The sequence below is a fragment of the Furipterus horrens genome, unplaced genomic scaffold, assembly GCF_987537825.1.
Source record: "Furipterus horrens unplaced genomic scaffold, mFurHor1.1.pri manual_scaffold_7, whole genome shotgun sequence".
Classification (NCBI taxonomy): domain Eukaryota; kingdom Metazoa; phylum Chordata; class Mammalia; order Chiroptera; family Furipteridae; genus Furipterus; species Furipterus horrens.
In genome coordinates, this window is record NW_028327177.1 from 136,596,074 (window position 1) to 136,620,851 (window position 24,778).

Below are 24,778 nucleotides of genomic sequence, written 5' to 3' on the forward strand. Positions count from 1 at the left end.
GTCCTTCCCTTCACCATTGGTTTTGTATGGATTTTCCTTCGTTTCATTTAGCATAGCCTTCACTTCTTTCCTTATGTGTCTACCATACTTAAGCATATCTGTCAAGCCTGTGAGCATCTTTATCACCAGTGTTCTGAACTCTGCATCTATTAGGTTGGCTATCTCCTCATTTGTTAGGTTGGCTATCTCCTCGTCACTTAGTTCTCCCACTGGAACCTTGATCTGTTCCTTCTTTTGGGCCATACTTCTCTGTCTCCTCATCTTGACAGGCTCCTGTGTTTGTTTGCCTCTGTGTCTTAGGTAGAGCTGTTGTACCTGTTACATTGTAAGGGACAGAGCCTTAGGTATTTGTCAGTACAGGCAACCCGTTTCACCATGTTGTGGCACTGTGTGTGGGGGAGGGGTCAGAGAGGGAACAATGCCGCTTGCTTAGCACTCACCCCTTTTCCAGGCACTTCTCCCACTTCTGTATGGGACTGGCACCTCTCTAGCTGTTGCCTTGGCTGTTGTTCCAAGAGTGTGTGGGTTTGCAGATGTTCTAGGACCATGGGGGCCCTTTAAACAAGTGGAATCTGCTGAGAGACCAGCAGTTTCTTCCTCCACCCCAACCCCCACTGGTTTGCACAGTGAGAAGCAAAGAAACTTTATTTTCCCCGGCCCTAGGACCGTGAGCTGTGAGGTCTTGTCTGATGCTGGGAGCACTCCCCAGGTGTCCCTCCTGACTTTTTAAAAATGTGTGACTGTGCCTTCTGCTGGCCTGCCACTACCGCCGCTGTTGCCGCCACCACACCGCGTCCTCTCCACCCCGGCTCTGCCCCTCCTACCTGTTTGGATGAGTATTTCTTCTTTTTATCTTTGCTTGTTGGACTTCCATGCAGCTCCATTTTCTGGAACTTCTGGTTGTCTCTAGTTTTGAGGTTGCTGTATTTCTTCTTAGTTATGGAGGGGGATGCAGTGTGTCTGTCTAGGCCTCCATCTTGGCCAGAAGCCATTCCAATGCTTTTATTCTTGAAGGTCACACTTAACAATCCCCCCGCTCCTTGTTTCCTGATCCTGTTCTCTCATTTTCATCTCTAAACATTTGAGAACTATAGGTGTTCACGAGACCCTGATTTTATTTGTTTCATGTGTTTCTGAGAAGACACTCTAGGCTCTGGACCTCAGTCTTGGTGCTTCTCCTGATTTACACAAGAAAATGTTTAGTTTATTTGGTACCATAACCTCTTCAAATTACCTTTAGTTCACCGAGGGAAAGTATGCATAAAAAAAAAAAAAAAATAGGTGAACACGGTCAAGCTCAAATCACTCCAGGCCACAATCATCTTGCGAGTGAAGAAGGCAGACTGCTTCTGGGTCACAGGTCTCCAGAGTGGGGCTCCCTCACCTCAGCAGGCACGCTAGAGAATCTATCAGGATACGATATGAAAAATTAGAGCTTCTGGTTACACTTATGTTACCTAATCCTTTTACGATTTTTATTTCTTGTTCATGTTTGATAATGAATATATTTACATAGCGCTACCTGCTTATGATTCATAAATACTGGGAAAAATAATTTGTAAAAATTGGTATGTCATCAGCAGGTTTTGACATCTCTGGTTCAAAGAAAGTGACTTCACCCCATAGTGGTAATTTAACCCCAGCACGGTATCCGTTTGGAATATGTGCACTTCATTCATTCATTCACTCACTCATACATTTATTGAGGACCTACTAGGTAGTTGCTTTGGTGATATTTGGTGGCAGTTGTTTTGGACTCTGAATTGGTTGTTTTCTCTGCCTGCCTCATGGAGGTCTGTCTCTCTGCTTGGGCTTGGCAAGGTGGCTTTAGTGCTTAGCATGCCTTCTCTGAAGAGAGATGTCTGGGTCAGGCTGTGGGGAATAAACTTGATGATTTCAAGTGAGAGCTGCCCAGGTGGCCCCGAAGAGGGTTAGCTGCTCAGAGCGAGGGCTCATTGCTCCTCACTTTGAGGTGATACCAGGAGGCTGAGCACATACTCTTTACCCACAGTCCCCTCAGGCATCTGGATTCACCTGTCCAAGGTTCCTTTGATTAATTAAGTCACAAGACGTAAATCACACAAGAGCCCACACCCGGTTGTCCTCTTCCTTCAAGATGATAATTCATTGGATCACTAACCATAGCTTCTCTGAGTTGCTTTCTCCTCATCTATAAAACATGAGAGTGCCTCTCAAAGCATTTTCAGCTTTGATCATTGTTCATTAATTTTTTCTAGGGAAGACGAGGACTTGAGTCTTTTCCCACCTCCACCACACACACACACACACACACACACACTTCTCATCATTCATCTTCCCAATATAAGTAGATGGTAATTTTGGTTAGATCAGTGTTTACACAATTATGACTAACAAATTGCCACAAACTTGATGGCTTAAAACAACCCAGATTTCTTCTTGTTTAGTTCTTGATTCCGGAAGTCTGAAATGAATCTTCCGGAGCTAGGCTCAAGGGTACTTCTGCTCAGCTCCTCCCTGGTCCTCTTCAGCCCTGGCCTCCTGCTGGAAGGAGCTCTGTGTTCTAATCCCCAGATGTAAAAGTACCTCATAGCATTTTATGTTCCAAATAAAATACAGCCAAATAGGCTGAGTTAAAATGTCCGTTTCGATTACTGTTTTTGAAAAATCACTTTTCTTTTGGCTCAGTCTTTGCCAAAGCAATTTCTTGAACTGCTTTTCTTATTTCCATGAGGGTGTGGAGCGTTCATTTGGGTCATAGATTCCTGTCATCTCCAAATGTGACATCCCTCTCCTTATTGTTTTCATAACTGGTTTTTTCTCGGGCTCTTCTCCCTGTTCCCTTTCTTCCTCTGACTGAGAGCCGTCACTCTCTAAGATGTCCTTGGGATTTTCTTTTTTTTTAAAGAATTATTTATTTTTAGAGAGAGTGGGAGAGAGAAAGAGAGGGAGAGAAACATCAATGTGTGGTTGCCTCTGGCACGTCCCCAACTGGGGACCTGGCCTATATCCCAGGCCTGTGCCCTGACTGGGAATTGAACCGGCGACCCTTTGGTTCACAGGCTGGCATTTAATCCACTGAGCCACACCAGCCAGGAGATGTCCTGGGTCTCCATCTCCATCGCAGCTCCCGAGATGGCCATTTGTCCAACTGGAAGGTCCCCACCATGTCCCCAGGTCACTGCATCCCTGAAGTTAGGGAAGCGGCAGAACCTGGGCAGACAGCCAGGGACTCCATTGCTTGGGGAACCTGGGATTCAAATCTGAGCCTCAGGAGGACTTGCCATAACCCCTGGCCCTGGGTCTTCAGCCCCCTCTGTGCTATGTATCTCCGAGTGCCTTTGTCTGTTCAAAATGCTTTTCTTTCCCTGTGCCAAGGAGAGCATTCACAGGGGGCAGTTAAGGAAGGGTGAGGAGGAGATGAAAAGAGAGTTTTACTTTCAATGACTTTTTTCTGTCCCGAAGAACCCGCTGTGGACCACCGCTTACAAGCCTGGGCTGCCCTCTCCACTTTGCACTCACTGATGCTGCAGGTCAAGACTCTGGAGCCCCAGGAAGGTGTTGAGAGAGGCAGCAGAACCCCAGGATCCTTTCCCACACTTTGCCCCCTCCCTAAACTCCCCTCTGTCTCCACAGTTCTTGAATCTTCCTTCCTCATCCTGTGCTAGAGGAATGCGCTCTGGGGAGAATTCACATGCTGTACTGCCTGGCGTGGACTCTAAATCTTAATCTCTATGGTTGTAAAATCGCCACCTTTGTACACACCTTGCAGGGTTGTCAGAGTGCCTGGCACGTGGTATGTGCTCGGTAAGTGGCCGTTGTTAATAGGATCTGCGGTATTCATCTCTCAGGTCAGACCTGTTCCGTTTCCTGGCCGCAGCCTTGAGAACGCCGGAGCTGAAAGGCAGTTGGGCACCGTCTGGTTCTGGAAGGAGCGGGAGGCATAGAAACCTGCCTGGTTTTGAGATCAGGCCTGAGACCTGTTTCAGGAAAACAGATCATTGGAAACCTGCTTCTGATGTTGCCTCTCAAGATGCCCAGAGCTGAGCGCATCCCATGGTGGCGTTTTCTCATTGACATCCTTCTATTTAATAAGGCAGGACTGGAGATGCGACAACGGTTGTTTTTGTTTTGGGAGAAAATACAATGTAGCCTGAAAACATGCTTCTTTTCCCTCGACTTGTGCAAACAAGGTTCCGCCTGCTCTGATGCCATCCAAGCATCATTTTACAGATGACCTGCCCAGTCCCAAAGAGGTGACCCTGCTTGGAAAGCAGGGCCCACCCCTGAGACCCAGTGTACGGCTGGGGCAGCCCCTTCCCAGGGCTGCACAGCCATTAGCTCACCGGCTCTGGGGCCAGACTGCCTGGGTTCACGTCCTGCTGGCGCCCTTGCTAGCTCTGGGAGCTTTGGGTCACGCCGATTCTCCGTGCCTTGCTTTTCTCACCTGTAAAATGGGGTAATAAATACCAATGCCTACCTGGTAAGACTAGCATGCAGCTTGGATGAGAAAACAGAAGTAAAATTCTTCAAACAGCCCCAGACACATAGTGAACACTGTATAAATGTTACTTACCATTCTTTAGTCTAGTTTTTTTTTTTTTTTTTTTCCTTTTTCTTTTTCCTGGAAGTTGGCCAGGCCAGAAATTGCAAGACAATAATTCTTTCTTGTCTTGAAGTTGCTGATGTGGAAGGGAAATTGCAGCTCTCCAGTGATGCTGAGCAAAGCAGCCTGGCCGGGTGGTGGCCTAGGAGACAGGCAGCCTGGGGTCCTGCCCTCGGGGGAGCAGACAGCTCCGGCCTCCCCAGACCCAGCAGATCTGACTGGGAGAGGGACTCTGTGTGCCTGGAGAGTCTATTGGACTGTGCCTGTCACCTTTGCCCACAGAGGCCGGAGCCAGCCCGGCTCCCCCTGCCTGGGCCCTGACTCTGGGTTCAGCCAGGAGAAACAGGGTTTGAGCAGGCCTAGTCTGCAGTGTTCCTGACATGCGGCTTTAATCCAGCCCTCTGACAATATACTCACATATTCCCCCTCACCCTGGCCATGGTTATGAAAATTATTTGACTGATTTTTTAAAAATGGAACAGATACTGCAAATTCCGAAATCTCTGTCAGTCTCACTGAGAGCCTGAGTAGTGAAGAATCAGTGGTCAGCCAGTGGGGCTGTTTAGAAGAAAACAGAAGTCAGGGAGCAACACAGAAGGGATGGTCACACCTTTAGTGATGGCTACAGAACCAGAGCCAATCTTGATTTTTATTGCACACACACAGCACTGCCACCATCACTACCATGACCACTACCATCACCATCACCACAATCACCATCACCACCATCACCACCATCATCACCATCACCGTTATCGTCACCATTATCATCATCATCATCATCACCATGTGGCTTCCCTTGGCCCCTTCTCCCGCCCAGGAAACTCCCACCAAGAAGCACTCTACAAGTGCTTTGTAATTTTGTCTGTTTTGATGGGGAAGGAACATGTGGTCTCTGTCTCCTCTCCCCCTTTGCAGCCCCATATGTTATCTGTCCTCCATGGCAGGTTAGTGGAGGACCAGGTTTTGTCATCTTTTGTTGACATCGGGAGTTGAGAAAAGACGGCTTTGCACCTGTCCCTGACATTGGTTCCTCTGCAGCAGCTGGTGGGTGTCAGTGTTCAGAGCAGGGCATTCTGGGAGGTGGTCCGGGGAAGGGGCAGCTAGTGCCCCAAAGTGAGAGGCCTAGTCCTGGCTGGATTTTCCCAGCGTAGAAGAGCATTCCTTTCCCCGTGACCCTTTAGAAGCGAGAAGGTGTCCCCTGCTGGAGGTTACAGTACAAACTGTAACCAAGTCTTTTTCTCCAAGAGCCCTTGTATCTCAAACTGTCTCTGTGCAAAGGCCACCAGCATGTGTTGGAATTTTTTTTTAAGTTGTTCTCAAAAAACCTCTCTGGTTTCCTCTCCCCTTGCCATCTGCCCATCTTATGGGGACACTGGCTCATGGATATATCTGTGACCAGGCTGCATCACTGTCATCACAGCCTGAGCCCCAGCTGAAGTGGCAGTCCTTATACCCTTATCAGTCAAGGGAAGGACACCGCCCTTTATCGCTAATCTGCATTATTGTTCTTGTGTTTTTTCAGGTGAACATTATAATGCGATACTATATTACACAGTGTTCACAGCTGTAAATCCAGGTACCATCCATCCCCACAGAATAAAACAGCCTTAGTGCTATCTGGCCAAGGGCCCTCATGGAGCCCAACAGAAACCACCGAAAGGTCTGCATTAGCTGGGTTTCGCTGTGATGATGCTGAACAAGCCCAACATCTCAATGGCTTACAACGACCTGCGCCTTTATCACGGTTAGAGGGCGGGGGCGGGGGGTGAGTTCAGGTCTGCCCAAGGTGCGTCACGTGGGCCACACTCCTCTCCTGGCGGAGGACAGGTTTGCCAGGAAGCCAGTCACCCCACACAAGCACACTGAAAGCCTCCACTGGGCGTGGCATGCGTTACATCCCCTCACGTTCCATCGGCCAAAGCAAGTCAGGTTGCCGATCCCAGGACCGCGGGTGGGGTGTGCTCCACCTTCAGCGCAACGTGGCAAGATGAGAAGGGAGGGCAAGCAGCGGGGAAGTAATTCCTGCTCTGACACTGTCCTTCACTTCATGCTTAAGAGTTGCCTCTCCCCAGGACGGAGGCAACGGCAGGGAGTCTGGCGGTGGCTCCTGTCCCCAGCCCAGCACAGCACCCCCAGCTTCTCAGTGGACCCGGCTCTTTATCCCTCTCCTGGCTCCCCTTCCCTCCATGGCTGGGGCACCAAAACCCGCTCTTGCCAACTCTCGGGCTTTTCCTCCGGCCCCTCCACGTATGTCCCGCCTGGCTCCTGCCTCTCCTCTCCTTCCCGCACGCCTTGAAGCCCAGCGACTCCTTCCTGTTCGGTCCTGGGTATCTTTGGGTAGAGACGTTTCTCACGGTCAAGGTGGCCTCCTTCTGGTTTATCGTCGGCAGCCGTCCGTCTCGAGAGACGATGGTGTAGCTTCTTAAGAGTCTATCTGCACCGCCGAGAATGGCTGTGCAGTCCGACTCGGGAGTGACACGGTATCTGTCTCCTCCCGTGTTGAATCGACATCTTGCGATGACGCTGGAGTGTCCTCTCCAGTGAAGCTGAAGCTACAGAGCCTGGGCAGGGTGATATGGAGGGTCTGCTGTTGCCCATGCTGCAGACCCCCCCTCTCTTCGCAGCTGAAGGGTCCAAGGGAAAGACGGAGTCAATACAGCTTGGCTTCAGGTGTGGTTTAATGACGAAAGGGTTCCTCTTTCTGACTACCTTGTGTCCTGCTCTCAAATATCTGTACTTTTTTACTCTGACATTACAATGTACCCAGGGGTTATTTTTCAGATCCCAGAAAGGCGGGGGAGTTCAGAAAGCAAAGGCAGGAAAATCCTGATCCCACCACTCATTTAAATGCACCCGACCCTGTATTGACCCCTTCCCGTATTTCCCGTGCCAGCCCTTGGCAGGAGGAATGATCTTACTCTCTCCCATTTTGTAACTGAGGAAACAGGGCAGAGAGGAGGTATAACCTGCTATTGTAACACAGCTCAGAGGGGCAGAAGCCGGTCTAGAACTCTGCTGTGTCTTGCTCAAAGCCATGTCCCCCGCAGCTGGGGGTGAATGTGACCGCTGGGCCAGTGGGCATCTTCACTGAGGAATTAAGGGGGAGTATTGCTAAATGGGTGGGAGGTGGGGGATTTGAGGACAGAGGAGAAAAGGAGCCGTTGTAGAGCCAGGGAGTGAAGGTCCCACCGTCCCCTGTCCCTCCCACCACCACCACTGGGCAGAAAAGACCGCGTGGGTCTTCAATGGGGAGAACTGGGGAGGTGGGGCGGGTCAGCTGGGGCCTGGGCGGCGTGGGGACCGATGGCTTCCGCCAGCAAACTTTCTAGGATATTGGATATCAACCCCTTTCTCCTTTCCCTAATGTACTCTATTATTCAGCTGAATAGTTCTCTTCATAGAATTTTTTTTTTCAGTTTGATCAAAGCTGCTTTTCTTTTCCCAAAGCTTTGACTTGGGTGGCCCCGCGGGGACATCTGCTCAGGGCTGTTTTGAACCTTTCTCTCTGCTCAGCTGCACACTTGCCAGCTTCCCCAGGTTGTCTGAAGCCAAGGAAGCTCGAGAGAGGGATCAAAACATTCTGTCTCCTTGAGACGTTTTTAAAAGATGGTTTATTTTTCCCCAGTGGAATCCAAACGTTGGAGAATACAGATTATGAATCCAACTTGAAAACATTTTTCTTTTTAGAAGGAAACAAAACAAAACCCAAACAGAGTCTTTGTCCATGGCTGTTTCTTTTTATAGTTTTAACTGAAAATATTGGCATCCTCACCAGCCGTGTGAACCCAGACAAATCTTAGTGCTCTGGACTTTTCGATTTTCTCATCTGTAAAATAGGAATGATATGATTCCCGTTTCTGTATGCTCGTGTGAGGATTAAAGGACCTCCTGGCTGATAGGAATGAAAAGGTAACATCAATGCGAAGGAGTGGGACCCAGCACTTCATCTTTTGGGGTCTCCTTTATAGAAATCCTTACTCTCTCCCCCAGAGCTGCATATACTGAATATTCAGCGCAGCCTTGTTTGCTATCATCAAAACTGGAAATGATCTAAATAGCCTTCCCGCAGAGGAATGGGGAAAGGAATTCTAGTGTATTCCCTGGTGAACTATTACGCGGCCCTTAAGTAACTCCACGTTGACGAAGACAGATATGGAAAAAGCCTCCAAGCATGTTGTCATGTCAACCCAGGCGAGTTGTGGAATGATCACCTCCTTTATGCTAAAATAATTAGCATGTGTAGTAGACTGGGAAATCGGTACAGCCACTATGGGAAACACCTTACAAATAGAACTACCATCCGTTGTAAGTTGAATAGGTTAGAGTAAGTTCCGACTCCAAAGCCCTGCTCCCTCCACTCCTGGCGGCTCCTGTGTGCCTTCCTTCTGGTGACCCCACAGTGCCCAAGCATCAAAGGCCCAGGTTTCTGGGCCCCTGGCTCTGATTGAGTAGTTTTGGGGTGGGGCCTGTGGATTTGCCTCTCTGACAAGTTCCCAAATGATGCCGTTGGTCCCGGGGTCATGTGCTGAAAAAAAAATTGCTGCCCCAGGGTGACCTACAGAGCTGGTGACCAGGCACCCAGCTTCCTTTTGAGCAAGAGGGGCAGGCGAAAGTTGGAGACTGCTTCCACGGGCAAGGTCTTGGTCGTGTGGCCTTGAGTCTCCCCTGCCTGCAGGGAGGCTGGGCAAGAGTCATCCATAGCTGAGCAGCCAGTGCCCCTGGTAAAGGGAAGGGTGTGTTTGTGGGAGACAGCTAGGGGCCTGCACGGTGGCCCTGGACGCACGTGGAGATCAGGAGAGGACCCCCACTCAGCCGTGGGGACAGATGTGGAAGAGACTCTTATGGTGCTTGGTGATCAGTGTCATAGGGTGGTTTATTCAAGGGGAAGCCTCCATCTGCCCGCAGGTATCAGCAGAGGCTCCCAGGATGCACGCAAGCAAGCCACGCTGTGCAGCAGGGCGCTGGCCCAGGTGCCGGCCTCCCTCGAAGGCAGCTGGGCGTCGCTCCGCCTGGGCTCTGCCATTTCCCTCCGCAGGCACCCAGGATGGGCCTTCCTTCGCCACCCCCACTGTTGTGTGGGTTGCGGCTGACATTATCCCAGGTCTCAAATTTTCCTTTTCTGCCCCGTCCTCCAGGCATCTTGGCCGTGGAGAAAGCTGCGTGGCAAGAGGCGGCTGCTGATGGCACTCTGCCTCTTGATGACTCTGTCTGTGATGGCTGTCACCTGCTTCCCCGCACAGCCTCAAGCTGCCCTGGAGCCCCAGAGGGTAACCGGCACCCCTGCCCCCCACAGCCCAGAGGCTCTGAGCTTCCGGGGAACGCTGAGGACAAGGAGCCTGCGTTTCTGGAGAGACTGGGCCCTGCCCAGGAGTTCCGTCCCCGTGTGTGCTGAGGAGCAAAGCCACAGAGGGAGAGGGGACAGCAGCTGGTCCCCAGGAGGGGAAGGCAGGCGTGTAGGACGGGTCAGGATGGACATTGCTTTGGCATCTCTAGGAGATTTGAGACTCAGTACTCAGCGTCTCGTGCTCCTGACAGAGGATGAAGTCAAGACTCCAGGAGCCAAAGACCTGCGACCCCCTTGGAAGGATGGTCCCATCGGGGAGGCACAGAGTGAGACAGGCGTCCTGGCCAGCACCCTCACAGGGCACCGGAGAGCTACTGCAGGACCGACTCTCTGGCCCCATCCAGGAGCTGGGAACAGAGCCTTGACTGGTGGGCAGAAAGCAGGGGATCCCATCCCAGCCACAGGGACTCGTCGGTGGCCTGGCTCTGTCGGCGAGCTGCAAGGATCCATCTGGTGTGCTGCTGAGACCCCAGGGCCGGTGACTGGCTTGAGGACCAGTGGGCAAGTGCCCCCATGGCTCACAGAGCATGATGTACAGACCCTCCAGCTGTTGGCCCAGGGGGAGGTGGTGGGCAAAGCCAGGGTCCCCGGTCATGGGCAGGTGCTGCAGGTCGGCTTCTCCACGGAGGGGGCCCTTCAGGATGTGTCTCCTGGACTCGGCCAGATCTGCTCCCAGGGGCTCTGTGGCCTGATCAAGAGGCCTGGGGACCTTTCCGAGGTCCTGTCTTTCCACGTGGACCGCGTGCTGGGGCTGCGCCGGAGCCTACCTGCCATGGCCCGGCGCTTCCACAGCCCTCTGCTGCCCTATCGCTACACAGACGGGGGCGTGAGGCCCGTCATCTGGTGGGCCCCTGACGTGCAGCACCTGGGTGACCCAGATGACGACCAGAACTCTCTGGCCTTGGGCTGGCTGCAGTACCGGGCCCTGCTGGCACGTGGCTGCGGCGGGCCGGGCCAGGTGCCATGCCTGGGCATCCGCCGTGCCGAGTGGGCACGCCTGGCCCTCTTCGACTTCCTGCTCCAGGTATGAGGGGCTGGGCCGGGCGGGGCTGGGGAGCAGCACAGGTGGGGGACAGCGGGTGACTCTCCCACCAGGCCTTGCGTTTTGGCCACCCAGCACCGAATGTAGTTCTTTTTCAGCTTCTGGTTTATTTATCCAGTCACCATGTGCTAGAGTCATTCGTATCAGCTCCCAAGAGCTGATGGTTAACCTTTACAGGAATGTTGTGACCTGGTTGTGAAACACAGGCATTTAAAAAATTAAATTATATAAACTAAAAATAATTATATTGGCAGCAAAGGTAATAAGCACTCAGAACTCATTACTTCTTGATTCTTTTACAGCATTTTTCTTACCTGTGCTGTTGAGGCTATTAGCGTCTCTCTAGTAAATACTACGTAAGGGTGGCTACAGTTCCCTGCCAGCTTTATACTCAGTCATGTTGGTGGCTTGGAACTGGCCCAGGTGGCGCTAGTCACGCCATGCAAATCAGCAGAGGCTACATAGCAGGACCCCTGGGGATTAAACATTTATCAGCACACTACTGTTCTTAACGTTACACCCTTGACTCAGCAAGGACTCAAGATGGTTGTGTCCTTTAAAAATGACAGAGGGAGAGGGGGCAGGGGGCTGGAGAGAGAGGGAGAGAGAGAGAGAGAAGTGATATCTATCCATTCCGGGCACTGAAGGGTGAGAAGGAAGACACAGGGCAGCTGAGGTCCCTGCTGTGCCAGGAGGTAACCTGGGGTTTCAGGGGACCCTGAGAAGGGGCTGGAGTTTCTTGGACCCCGAGTCAGGGCCCAGGGGCCATGGGGACTGCAGGCATCAGGCGTTTGCTGACCAGCTCGGGGTCACGCTGTGGTGCAGATTCCACGAGTCTCCAGGTTTCCCTACCAGGACTGTGCCCAGGTACCCGCCGAGGTCACTGCTGGCCTTCTCTGTGTTGCGTCCGTCCCCTGCTGGCGTTTTGGGATTAGCTCATAGATAAGTTACTTCCGCTTGAATCCTTGTCTCGAGATCTGTCTGTGGGAGGGGGTGCTGGATCCGGTGGTAACACTGACCTCGTGTGGCTTCTGTACGCGAGATCCTTCGTGAAATGTACCCAATACAGCTCCTGGTAAATCACGCATGCTCAATAATAAGCAAGCACTGCCCCCAACACTTGACACAAATGAACTCATCCAATCTTCACGGCAAACATATGAGTGAGATACTACATTTTCCTCTATGGTAAAACTGAGAAATGGCGGCCCGGAGAGGTGAAGTGACTTGCCCAAGGTCACAGCTGGTGGAGCGGAGACACAGCCTGGATGACCTGACTTCAGAGCTCCCCTCTGCATCAGAGTCACTCTTCACCTGGCTATGCCTGAGGGCAGGAAGAGGGGAGCTTTGCAGGGGTGCTCTGGGGCCTTGAGATCCGAGCACCTCCTTGCAAAGCTCCGGTCCAGCTGATGTGCACACAGCAGCTTTCTGCTCCACACAGAGGCCCTCTGTCTGTCTCCAGCTGCCCAGACCAGCTGCGGGGATGGAAGTCTCAGCAGCCAAAGCACACACAGGTGGGGTGTGTGGTCAGATGCAGCTCAGCCGGCCTCTTGCCGCCTTTTCCCTGGTCTGCTGAAGACCGGTCAAGTCACACACTCCTGTCTGCCTGACGCTGCCTTCCTAGAAACCGTTGGCAAGTGGGGAGATGCTGGCCTGTGGGTTTCCCAGCACAGGCCCAGGAGGTACCTTCTGACCGGGAACTGGGTACAGATTCTACATACATCCCACTCTGTGGCAGGCTTGCTCCTTGGCTTTGCTTGATCCAGCATAAACCCTTGTTTCCTGTGACGAGGCAATGGTTGCCACGTTGATGGTACTGTCATCAAGAAGGACCTGTGTGTGCCTGTATCATGACATACCTCTTGCCTGGACACAAAATATGCAATCACTGCACACATCCACATTTCTTATACCCCCACATGTCCTCTACTTTGCAAATCCTACATGGCACTCTGTATTAGTTAGTTATTGTGGAGGTAATGCTGCGTAACAAACCTCTCCAAAACTCAACAGCTTAAAACACCAGCTCTTCATTTCTTGCTCCAGAGTCTGTGTGTCAGCTGAGCTCAACTGAACCTGGCTCCTAGCTGGGGGGTGGGTTTGGGATGGCTCTTCATTTCTCATTCTGAAGCCCTAGCTGCAGGAGCAGTACCACCTGGGCAAACCTCTTACCGGGAATGGGAAAAGCCCAAGAGCCCGACCGAGCTTCAGGAGCACATTTAAAGACTCTGCCAATCTCTGCTAATATTCCTTTGGTGAAAGTAAGTCAACGGCCAAGCCCATTGTCTGGGAAGGGAAGCAAGAACACTCTGTCCAGAGGAGACAGGGGGAGAGGAGAAAATATTTATTGGACGACAGTCAAATCAATCACACGCACATCAGACAGACACATTGTACACTTATACATGCACCCTAAAGCCCACATGTGCTATAGCTACCCACCTGCGCACACACGCCCTGTGGTGCCCACACTCTCCTGTGCACAACTGAGGCTCAATCCTGCTGATATCTCTGGGGGAGGATGTAGGACATGCCTCAGAGCTGCTCCGCTGGGGGCCAGAGAAGCCTGCTCTTTACCCACCAGCTCCCATGTTACTTGCTGAGATAGCTCAGGAGGGCGTGGACCTGCTGGCACTTGTAGCCTGGCCCATGTGCAGGCCAGCCAAGCGTGTTCCCACACCCAGCAACGGGCGAAGGCAGAGAGCCCAGGCACTTTGTCTAGGAATTGTGAGTGCCAAGGGGATATGAGTGCGGCACCTCCTACTTATAATGGTGTGGGGTCGAAACCAAGTCTCGGCAGGCCAGTGTTCCCGCGTTTCGGGAGGCTGGTTTCTTCTGGGGGAGACTGGCCCATTTCCTCCCCCGGGACCCCATTTCAGTCATTTGTGATCCCGGGCGTGTTCCTTATTTTGAGTCCGAATCTATGGCTGCCGTTCATGGGTACCCCCGCTGGCTTGGTTTACCTGGGACATCGGCTGTTCTCTCCGTCAGAGAGGAGCCCAGATTTATGACCACTGCGGACCGCTCGGACTTCCAACCAGAGACGTGAACTATCACAGCAGCTACCATTCCTGACGTCTGACGTCGGGTGCAAACCACACATGAACTTATTTAAGTGCCATGATAGACCCAAGAGACGGGTGCTGTGCTCCTCCCCATGCGTCGCAGATGGCGCGGCCAAGCATGGTGGACCACATGCCTGCCCGGGCAAGACCTGCCTGGACAATGGCGTTGGGAGGGTGGCACTGAGCATCGTTCGTATGTTTAAAAGTGGGACTGAGATTAGGCTGAGGTGTGATCGGCAGAATTCTAAGATGGTCCCCAAGATTCCCTTCCCCAGTACTAACCCCTTCCCTTGAGTGTGGGCAAGATCTGTGCATCTGATGGACTAGCACTCCAGCAATTAGGTGACTAACCGTGAACTCTGAGCTGATTGAAAAAGAGGTCATTCTGGGTGGCCGGGAGTTCATCCCGTGAGTCTTTTAAAGAGGACAAAGCAGCTGAGGGATTTTCCTGCTGGCCTCAAGGAAGAAAGGAAACAGCCACTGTAGGAACTGCCAATGGGCAAGGGAGGCCTCTGGGAGGACGGCGATTCCCCGGGAAGTAGTCCTACAATTTCAAGGAATGGTTTCAGCCAACAGCGTGGGATGAGTTTAGGGGAAAACCCTGAGCTACAATGAGAGGTGGCCTTGGCCGACAGTTTGAGTTCGCCTGGTGAGACCCTGAGCAGAGAACCCAGCAAAACTGTGATAGATTCCTGACCCACGGAATCTGTGGGATGATGTATGTGTTCCCTTAAGCCACCAGCCTCCTGGGAACGTGTTACGCAGCAGTAGGACGTGACTTTATGAGGTGAGGGAGGACCCAAGGCGCACACATGGTAGTGGGGTTCCCTCTCAGGTGAGGACCCTGAACTGCAGGACCCTGAGAGGCGGCCTCCCCCGCTCCTCCTGCCTCGCCCTAATTCTGTCTCTGCTTAGACATTTAAAAAAATTTTTTTAATTTCATATTTTTGCCCCACTTTCCTTTGGGTTCTTGGTCTTTTAAAAAATGGTTTTAAGAGCTTTTTAGAGTTTGAGGAAATTATTCTTTTGTTTTCATTGTCCCGCAATTATTTATCTCAGGTTCAGTTGTCATTAAGCTTTGTTTACAGTCTTTTTGCTGTGTCGAAATTTAAAATTTTTTATGATGTTAAAATTATTAAGCTTTTCTTTTACGACTTCTAGGTTAGTATATTATATTTTAAAAGGCCACCCTCACTTCAGGTGATTTAAAAAACTCTCCCGTGTGTTTTCATATACCTTTGATCCATCTGGATGTTATTTTGGAGTAAGAGATAAGGTGCAAAACAGCGACTTTTCCTCTCAGAAAGTAGCCCAAATGTTCCAGCACCATTTGTTGAATTGTCAGTCTTTCCCGCAGTCTGAAGTATTACCAGTTTCCATGTGTATGCAGGTCTATTTCTGGACTCTCTTCTGTTCCAGTAAAGAGTCTATTTATATGCCAGAATCACACTGTTTTAATTACTGTGCTTATATTTTATGTTAATAACTAGCAGGGTGTGGTCTTCCTCATTGCTCATGCTTAGAATTTTCCTGATGTTCTTGCATACTATTTTCATGAAACTTAGAGTCGGCTTGTGACTCCCTTCTTCTTCCCAGGTCCTTTTGGGATTTTACTGGAATCAAATTAAATTTGTGCAGACTAAGGTAGAGAGAATCTACACCCTAAAATACAGTCTTTAGCCAAGAGTAGGCTACGTCTCTCCATGTATTCACACGCCTTGGAGCATCTTGATGATTCCTTCAGCTGTACCCTCACTTTCATGGTGGGTTACTCCTGGGTATTTCATCTTCTGTGGCTGTTGAAAATGGGACCTTTCTCCTCTTTTATGATCTGGCCGGTAGCTCTGGGTCTGTGTGAAGGCTCTTATCTCTGTGTATTAGTTGGTTAAGGGCCACTTGTTAACTTCGCTTTCCTTCAACCGTTGCTCGGTTCGTCCTTGGTTTTCCAAGGTCACTATCCTATCATCTGTTCTGCCTTCTCCTGGCCTCTTCTTCCTTCCTCTTACCTCATGGCATTGCTGGTGCCTCCGGGGCAGTGGTAAGTGTTAATGGCATGATGGACGGGACTTGTTTCTGCAGACTTGGGGCAATTTCTAGTGTCTGTGCTGAGGAGGATTCATCTTTTAATGGCTGCTGGTGTTTGTGTGGATGTTTAAAATTTGGATGAATCTACACAAGTCTTTTTAGATAAGACCTAGTTCTCCTCCACTCACCTCCTCAGAGCCCATCAACCGCCTCTTCATCCAAATCCTAAACTGGCATCTCGACTTCTTCCTTAGGCTTGGTGCAGGGGGTGCATCCAGACGTGCCTCCCGAGGGCCTCTGGGAAGATTGCCCTTCGTCAAGAGGCCCCAGAGGAGAGGGAGAGTTAGAGCAAGTTTTCTCCCCCATGCCCTGACCCGCCACCCCCCCCCCCCAGCCCCACCAAAGCCTCATGAAATCTTTAACAGCCACCTAGTCTGTGTGGGACCAGCCCCCTGCCCTCCTGGGAGAGAGAAGATGACCCCAAGACAGCAAGCCAGCCCAGCCCAGAGCCACCTTTTCCACTTAGAAGGACCCTGTGGCTACCACATTGAGGGAGGGTTCCTGGGGGGTGGGGGGGATAGGCGAGCAGGCACATCTGGCCACTCTTCTGGAATCCACCAGGCCCAGGTCAGTTTTTTAAAAAGAGGGAAAAGAATCAGCTCCTGAAGGGCTGTGGCAATGAAATTTGAACTTGGTCTCGTTTGGTTGCTAGTCTGCTGTTGTTTAAACTGAATTTCTCTTAAGTGGAAAGAAATAACCAGAGTGCGTGGCGCAGTAATCAGACTGGCAACTGGGCCCGGCCCGGCCGTTTCTGTTAGACATTTAAGTGGGTGAAGATTTGGGGACGCCAGCAATGCACGTGTCCTAGGCGCCAAAATTCCTTGTGGCTCTCTCTGGAAATAAACACAGCCGCAGGATGAAATCTTCAGAGAAGGGCCTGGAGTCCTGTGCGGTCCGTGCGGGGTAGACACGCAGTCAGGGTGAGACGCCCGGGGCCTCATCAGAGCTCCGGAGCAGCCACAGATGAAGCTGTGGGTGAGGCTGGAAGCCGGGGCTGGCTGCGGGCGTGAGCAAACAGCTCTTGGTGTGCGGGGCGGGCCGCAGGCCAGAGGAGCAGAGCAGAAGCCCAGTGGGAGCCGAGCTGGAGTTCAACTACAGAGCCACCGAGGACTGTCCCCAGTGTGCGGCCCAGGGCCCAGGCCTGGGTTCTGTGCCTGGTGGAGACGGCACTGTGCCACCCACCCTCAGGGGACGGGTGTCCCCACAGGTCCATGACCGCCTGGATCGCTACTGCTGTGGCTTTGAGCCGGAGCCCTCGGAGCCTTGTGTGGAAGAGGGGCTCCGGGAGAAGTGCGGGAACCCGGGCGAGCTGCGACTGGTCCACATCCTGGTATGTCTCTTTGTCACCCCGACTCCCGTCTTCCTGTCTCCTTCAGAAGAGGCTGTTAGGAAGTTTCAGAGGTCGTGTGGCTCTGGGGTTCCCAATCCTTTTCCCTTTAGCAGCAACAGAAGTCTTTGAGTGACACATAAAACTGGGAGGAGCGGAGCTTTGAGAATGGGGCTGAGGTGCTGGGGTGCTGGGGGTGGGGCAGGAGCACTTTCACCCACTCCACTGTCCCCAAGACATGCCAGGGAGTCCAAGGGCTCCTGGACGCAGAATGTGAGCACCCCGTGTCTACTCAATGTCCCCCTTTTGCCAGTCAGTGTGCACACTGTGACCTGGCACGGGGAGGGCATTTCCAAGGCCACCTGGCTGGTTGGTGGCAGTGACAGCTCTCTCCTAGGACCCTGATGGCTCACAGGCGGGTGCTGATCAGAGAAGCACTGTGCTGCCCCCTGTTCAAACGGGAGCTCAGGGTGGGGAGCGCTGTGCTGAGGCCATCAGAGAGAGGGAAACAAGGAGCAAGGTGCCGCCTAGGCAGCAGGGGCCTCTCCCCTAGGGAGGCCCAGTGCCTGTCCTGTCCGGCCTCACCGCGGGCCAGCTGCTTTTGGAGGGTGGCTGTCAGCATGGTGTCCCAGGCTAAGTTTCAGGTGGGCTACACCAGCCCGGAGGCCAAGGCTCCTGGCAAAGTCGCTGGGTGCTGGAAATGCTCCATTCCCTGTCCCCAGAACAGCTCCGCCCTTTCTTGGTCAAAGGTAAGGCTTTCTGTCTATCATTTACCCAGGTGGGCAGCCATTTAACAGACCCTTTAGTCTTCTGAGGGAGGAGTCACCAGGCTTCAGAGACACATGATCCCTGCCCTGTGGGGAGGGGTGAGGAGGGAAGGGACAGAGAGGGGGGAAGCCGGGGTCCTGCAGACAAAAGTTCATCATTTGTACCTAGGCCAATGGAGAGAATTATGGGAAATTACCGTGAAGTCTTGGAGAATGCAGAGGAACGGGGTGTGTGCATAGGGTGGGGTGGGGGGTGGGCAGAAGAGATGGACTCTTATTCCCAAACGCACCGTGGTTGGAAGGTGCTAAAGAACTCCCTGCCGCTGATTTTAGTTTTGAAGAGGTTTAGGAGGCGCTGAACTCTCCTCCCATGGAGATGGAGCCGGGTTGGTGGTCCCTTAGGACGAGAGTGTCATGTGTTCTCAGTGATGCTCGGGGTGACGCCCGGGGGTGTGGGCACCGGTGTCGGGGCGGTGAGCTTGCACGGTGCCTGATACCCTGCAGTCCTGCTGGGCAGTGTAATCTCTGCACCTGCCGATTCCCACCCACGATCCTCACCCCTTCAGCCACCAGAGCGAGACTCTGTCCCTCTGCCTTGCGATTTCGCAGGATGGCTCTGCGGCTTGGTCCCGGTTTGAACCAGCCCTTTATGTCTTAGCGGTAGGACCTTGTGCAAATTACTTCTTTGTGCCTTTGTTTCTCTAAAACGGGCTCACGCTAGTGGCCCCTTCTAAGGTTGCTGGGAGGGCTCACTGGGATGGTGCCTGGAAGCGCCGAGCAGGGTCAGCCCTGGGTCAGCTGACCGCTCGGCACCTGGGGACCACCTGGATTGGTAGCAGAGTGGATGGTGGGCTGACAGCTCAGGGTCCCCCAGCCCCTTCATTCACCCTGAGAGCGTCCATGGGCACCAGCTAGGCTGCACCGTCGCCCACCTCTGCCTCTGTCCATCCTCTCCTTCCTCGAGGTCCGGAGCAGTGACCCGTCTCATCTGGTCTACATCGATAACGCCGGCAACCTTCAGCGGCCCGAGGACAAGCTGAACTTCCGGCTGCTGGAGGGCATAGATGGGTGAGGCTCAAAGGGGCCGTGGGCAGGTTCTGGGGCGGAGGCTTGGCGGCCCTGCTGTAGACCGTGGGACCTTAAACCCTGACTGCTGAGAGGTCTGCAGTCCATCCTCACACAAACGCTGTTAGATCTGAGCCCCGGGAGGGAGGTAGGGCCCTGGGAAAGCTGAGAGGGGTTAGAGCCAGCAGGCCCTTCAACTCCTGGATGCAGTGGTCCCACCCTCAATATCCAGAGGGCCCCCTGGCCCCACGGAATACCAGCTGCCCTGCTGGGGTATGGGCAGGCTAGCCCCTCCCTTGCCCCAGATGGAGGGCTGGCTGGCATGGCAGCCTGTCTTCCCTGCTCAGTCCTGGCAGGCAGCTCAGCCTTCCTAGGACTCTTCCTGCCATTTGCCGGGCAGTGCACCGGGCAGTGCACCGGGAGGGCAGAGTCAATTCGCCCGGCAACTCTGTGGGATGGGACCCACCTGGAAGCTTTATCCCCTGCCTGGTTCCACAGCTGAGCAGGTGGAAGGGTCCCTGATAACTAGTCATCGAGGGTGGGCGGCCCCTGGGACTTTGCAGGCTGACCTTGCCAGGGTTCCCCAGCTGTGTGCATTCCTGCCATCTGGCTTTGCCTGTCACCGAAACTCTCTGAGATCACTTTTGCTTTTCTTTTCCGTACTGATGTTCGGGGGACGTTCATCCAGGTTTCCCGAATCTGTCGTGAAGGTTCTCCAATCAGGGTGTCTACAGAATATGCTGCTCAAGTCACTGCAGATGGACCCGGTGTTCTGGGAAAGCCAAGGTGGGCAACAGGGGCTGGAGCAGGTTCTGCAGACCCTGGACCGGCGAGGACAGGTCCTTCTGCGACACATTCGGGAGCACAACCTGACAGTCTTCAGGGACGAGGACCCTTGAGCCCCGCACTGCCCTGGCAGGGCCCTCGCCCCACTGGTGGGGGGCTCACAACACAACCTGGGTGAAGGAGCACCCGGGCGGATGGCCACATTGCCTTGGGTTCACCCATCTTGAAGACAAATGGGAAAAGCCAGAGCCAAAGGGCTCCCTGGATGTCATGGTATGCGTCACCTGCCTGGGATGGTGGATGGTGTGGGTGCTGGTTTCCATCTAACCCGTTTGTTTCTGCCTTCCCGGCTCTGGCCATTTCCTTCCTCGCACCAATAAATACATTCGAGAATGTTCTATGGACTGTTCTATGGACTGTAAATTTGTGCATCCCACATGCATATGCAGAGCTGGACAACTGTGTATGCGTGTGGGTGTCTGTGTGCAGATGTGTGTAAGTCTATGTGACATGGGTACATGCCCCCACACATATACGGGGTGAGCCTACCTAAGGGTCTTCATTACACTGGTGGCCTGGAACTGCTCGTGCTGACAGTCAACTCAGGTCTAAGAAATGACACACGAAGCACTTCGTCTTCATAGACTTTAGCTGTTCAGTTCCTGTTCAGTTATGTTTTTGATTTAAGAATTATAGAAGTAATACATGCTCACCAAAAACAAATTTGTAAATAATAGAAGCACAGAAAATAAAACCTAAAGGAGTCCCAGAAGCTTCCTAGAGATGTGCACGTGTGTGTTTTATTTACACTCACACTACATGCAAATTAGACTCTAATAAAAGGCGTATCATTCACGTTTGTCAGCTCACTGCTTTTACTTTACTATGTTTTCTGTGTCAGCCACCTGGGTTGACCCAAGTCTTAATTTTTTTTTTAATAGGGAAAGTTTTCTTTTTCAAGATTTTATTTATTTATTTGTTTATTTTCAGAGAGAGGGGAAGGGAGGATGAAAGAGAGGGAGAGAAACATCGATGTGAGAAAGAAATATCCATCAGTTGCCTCTCTCACATGCCCCAACCAGGGGGCCGAACCTGCAACCCACGCATGTGCGCTGACCAGGAATAGAACTGGTGACTTTCTGCTTTGCAGGATGATGCCCAGCCAGCTGAGCCACACGCGTCAGGGCGACCCAGTTCTTACTGATGAGTGCATGGAATAGCAAGGCGGGGATGTGCCGTGTTTTATTTAGCTATTCTCATTACGATGAACATGAGGTGGCTCCAACTTTTCACCAATTATAAACAGTTCTACCACGCACATCTTTGCATGGTGTGCAGTGAGCTCTGCTAGCTGTATTTGCAGAAGTGGATTTCTGCATCAAAGCGTATGCATGAGTATCTTTTGTTGTCGAGGGACACTGCCAACTTGCCCTCCCCCATGGTGGCGTCAGGTTATACTCCAGCCAAGACGGAGGGGACGGATGTCTTCCCACCACCTCGCTAGGACTTGCTATGCTCAAACTTTTTCTTTTTGTTCAACTGATAGGGGAACCTACTTTTAAAACTGCATTTCCTTGATCATGAATGAGGTTATCTTTTCAATGATTTACTAGTCATTTGTATTTGATTTTTCGTGAGTTGTCTTTTTCTCTTGAGATGTTTGTTCTTTCCCTGTTAATTTGTTAGAGATCTTTGAATCTAATTAGAGTAATCAATCTTTCCCCTGTTAGTTATGTTGTAAATATTTTCTTCCCGCCTGTCATTTGTCTCTTGATTTTGTTTATGCTGTCTTTTGCCAAGTAGAAAATTTTAATTTCCATGGAGTCAAATCTGTTTTACTTTCCCATTAAGTCTTCTGAGTTCCATGCTTTCGTATTTCAAGATTATTGAAATAATCTCCTATGCTTTATTCTAGTATTTATATAGAATTTTTTTGACATTACTTTCAAATAAGAATTTTGCATTTTTATTTCACAACTGTGTGTATGAATGTGTGTGTTTTATGAAGACTTTTCATTATTTTTGTTGTCTTATTACCTTGCTTGGGATCTCTGGGGTAAAGTTGAATAATAGTAGCAATAGCAGGCATTCTCATCTTATTCCTGACTTTAATGGGAATGCCTTTGTAATTTCACCTTGAGTATTATCAGGTTTAAAGAAACAGTTTCTGATAAATATCCTTCATTAAGTTATGAAAGTTTATTTTTATGCTTAGCTTTCTGAAAGACTTTTTCAAAAGTCAAGAATGGGGATTGAATTTTATTAAATGCTCTTTCAATGTCTAGTGAATGCACAGTTGCATAGTTTTTCTTCATTATTTTTTAATGCTGAGTCATCTTTACATTTGGCTGAGGTATATTAGTCTTTTAGGAACTTCAGGATTTAATTTGCTAGTATTTTATTTAGAATCTTTGCATATATATTCATATGTGGCCTAAGAGTTTCCTTTTCTTTGCAGTCCATGGCTGTCTTTTTATCAAAGTTAAGTGGACCTCAAAATGGGTTCACAATTTTTCACCTTTTTAACACTTGGGAGCAATTTAAATAGAAATCATGTACGTATTTCACAAAGGTTGGCAGCACTCTCCCATAAAACCATCTGGGCCGGGTGCCTTTCTCTCTCTAGACCTCTTAGAGCCTTTTCAAGGTGCTTCCAAACTGATGTGGGAGAGGGGCAGTTCGGGGGTCAGGGGCCATAGACCTGCAAACAGCTCTCATGCCTCCATATTCAGTGGGCACAGGATGTCCTGGGCAAGATTTAGGTCCCGGGGAGGGAGAGTTTGGCTTCAGAAGGTTCAAGTGTTTCTCTTAAGAGCATCGATACATTTGTCTTCCTTTGAGTTCTTATATTTTCTCCTTTCCCTTTTTTCCTTAGTTCTCTGCTAGTGTAGGGGCTTCAGCCATTCCTTGTAAGGAATCCCAGTCATCCCCTAAGGGCTCCATTGCCTAAGGCCTGTGAAAATTTGCAGATGTCTGCTGCTAGCATTAAGTAATTGCCTCTTTGAGGCTTTTCTCTTGCAGAGAATCCAGCCTTTTTGCAGTTGTCTGTCCTGCAGAGAATCCGGCTAAGCAGCCGACTATGACTGAGGATAACCCCGTAAACCTTGTCCCTGTGGTTGCCAGATGTCATGTACACACCTACCTGCAGCTGCCCACCCCCCACCCCCACTTCCTACCAGGGCCGTTTTCCCGCTGAAGGAAAAGACCCTATATAAACCCTGCCCTAAACCCCATTTGGGGTCGGCGCCATTTTGGAGGCTTGGTCTTGGACCAGCTGCCGGCAATAAACCCTTTGCTTTTCCTTATCCACTGTCTCCGAGGGGTTCATTCTCGCTGAATCTGCCATAACACTAGGATACCCTTATCAGGGGATGCTGTCCCTTGTGGACTCGACCGGTGTCCATTTAACAGCCTCCGCTCTGCTTCTGTCTGGAGTTCCCCCTTCCCTCCCTCCTGCCCGATGCGCCCACCCTCAGCCAGAGGGGGGAGCGAGACACTTGTCACCCTAGAAAATGTTAAGGGGAGAGGAATGTGGAGACACATGTCATTGCCAAAGCAGTATCAGGGCTTTCCCATCTCTATTTGGGTGATCTGTATTTCCGTTCTGCTTGACTATGAGGCTCAGAGTTAGAGGGTAATGTAGGTGAAGGCAGCTGGCCAGTGCCCCACAGGGAGGCAAACTGAGCCACATCCCAGAGCAGGCTTCCTTGACACGGAAAAAGGTCTGGGGGCCGCCTGGGAAAGGAGGGGAATCTGTCCAGTCTGTGTGGGATATGTGTGGGTTGGCGTGTGTGTGCAGTTCCTCAGCTGGTGCCCCTTGAGTCCCTACCTTCTGTTTCAGAAAGTCTTTAAATATTTATATATATCTATATCGTTAAAATTTTTTTTCTAGTTTTGCCATTCAGAGGACTGGACATGAATGCGGGGGCTGTGGGTTCTGGTGTGAGGTTAGGACCTGACCTGTGTTCACAGAGAGCACCCAACTATAATAACCACTAACATTTAATGACTAGTGACTATGTGCCAGGCACGGTGATGGTGGTTCACATGGTTTAAAGCATTTAACTCCACCACAACCGAATGCATAGCTTATTATCTCCACCTTACAGAGGAGGCACAGATGGGTTGAGTAACTTGTTCAAGGTCACCCAGCTTGCAGGTGAAGGGCCAGAATTCAAATCCATGCAGGAGCTGTGCTAACTAGTCTTGAGCCCAGGGCCACCACTAAAAGATGCTTCCACCACCCTCTCCAGCTCCTCTGACCCCCACCCCCCTCCACCCCCGGATTCAGAGCTGATGGCCCATTCCCTGGAATGTGGAGCAGCAAACTCTGGCCAAGCACATTCCCATGCATTCGGCTCCCTGCCCACTGCTCTTTGCTTGCGAAAGTCTGCTCAGTCTGTGAACTGTGTCTTTCCTGCAAAAGTGAAACTTCATCTACTTTTTATCCTTTTTAAAAAGCCCTCAGCCTCCGTGCATGCTGCTTGCCCCGAGCCTCGCCAGCCGTTACTTCTGGAATGAGAACAACGTGCCAAGTGAAGCTAACTGCCTGGGATGGGGATCAGGACATTCCCACGACGTTAGGTGCTTCGCGGGCAGGCGCTGCCGGGGTCTGCAGTGCAGGGGCTGGGGGTGGGCAGAGTGTCTGCTTTGGCAAGAGGCCTGGCAAAGGGCTCCGGTGAGGCTGTCACAGCTGCAGGCCACTAAGC

General features: G+C 51.4%; 1 protein-coding gene across 1 annotated transcript in view; it reads left to right on the forward strand.

Annotated features, from left to right (window-relative positions):
* The window catches only part of GASK1A (golgi associated kinase 1A), a 35,133-nt gene extending 15,538 nt beyond the window's left edge, over window positions 1–19,595 (forward strand). The window contains exons 3-5 of the mRNA XM_090284954.1: window positions 9,724–10,956; window positions 17,332–17,454; window positions 19,183–19,595. Coding sequence (XP_090141080.1) covers window positions 9,724–10,956; window positions 17,332–17,454; window positions 19,183–19,290 — 1,464 coding nt within the window. The 3' untranslated portion in view covers window positions 19,291–19,595. The remainder of the gene's footprint in view (window positions 1–9,723; window positions 10,957–17,331; window positions 17,455–19,182) is intronic.
* The last annotated feature ends 5,183 nt before the right edge of the window (window positions 19,596–24,778 follow it).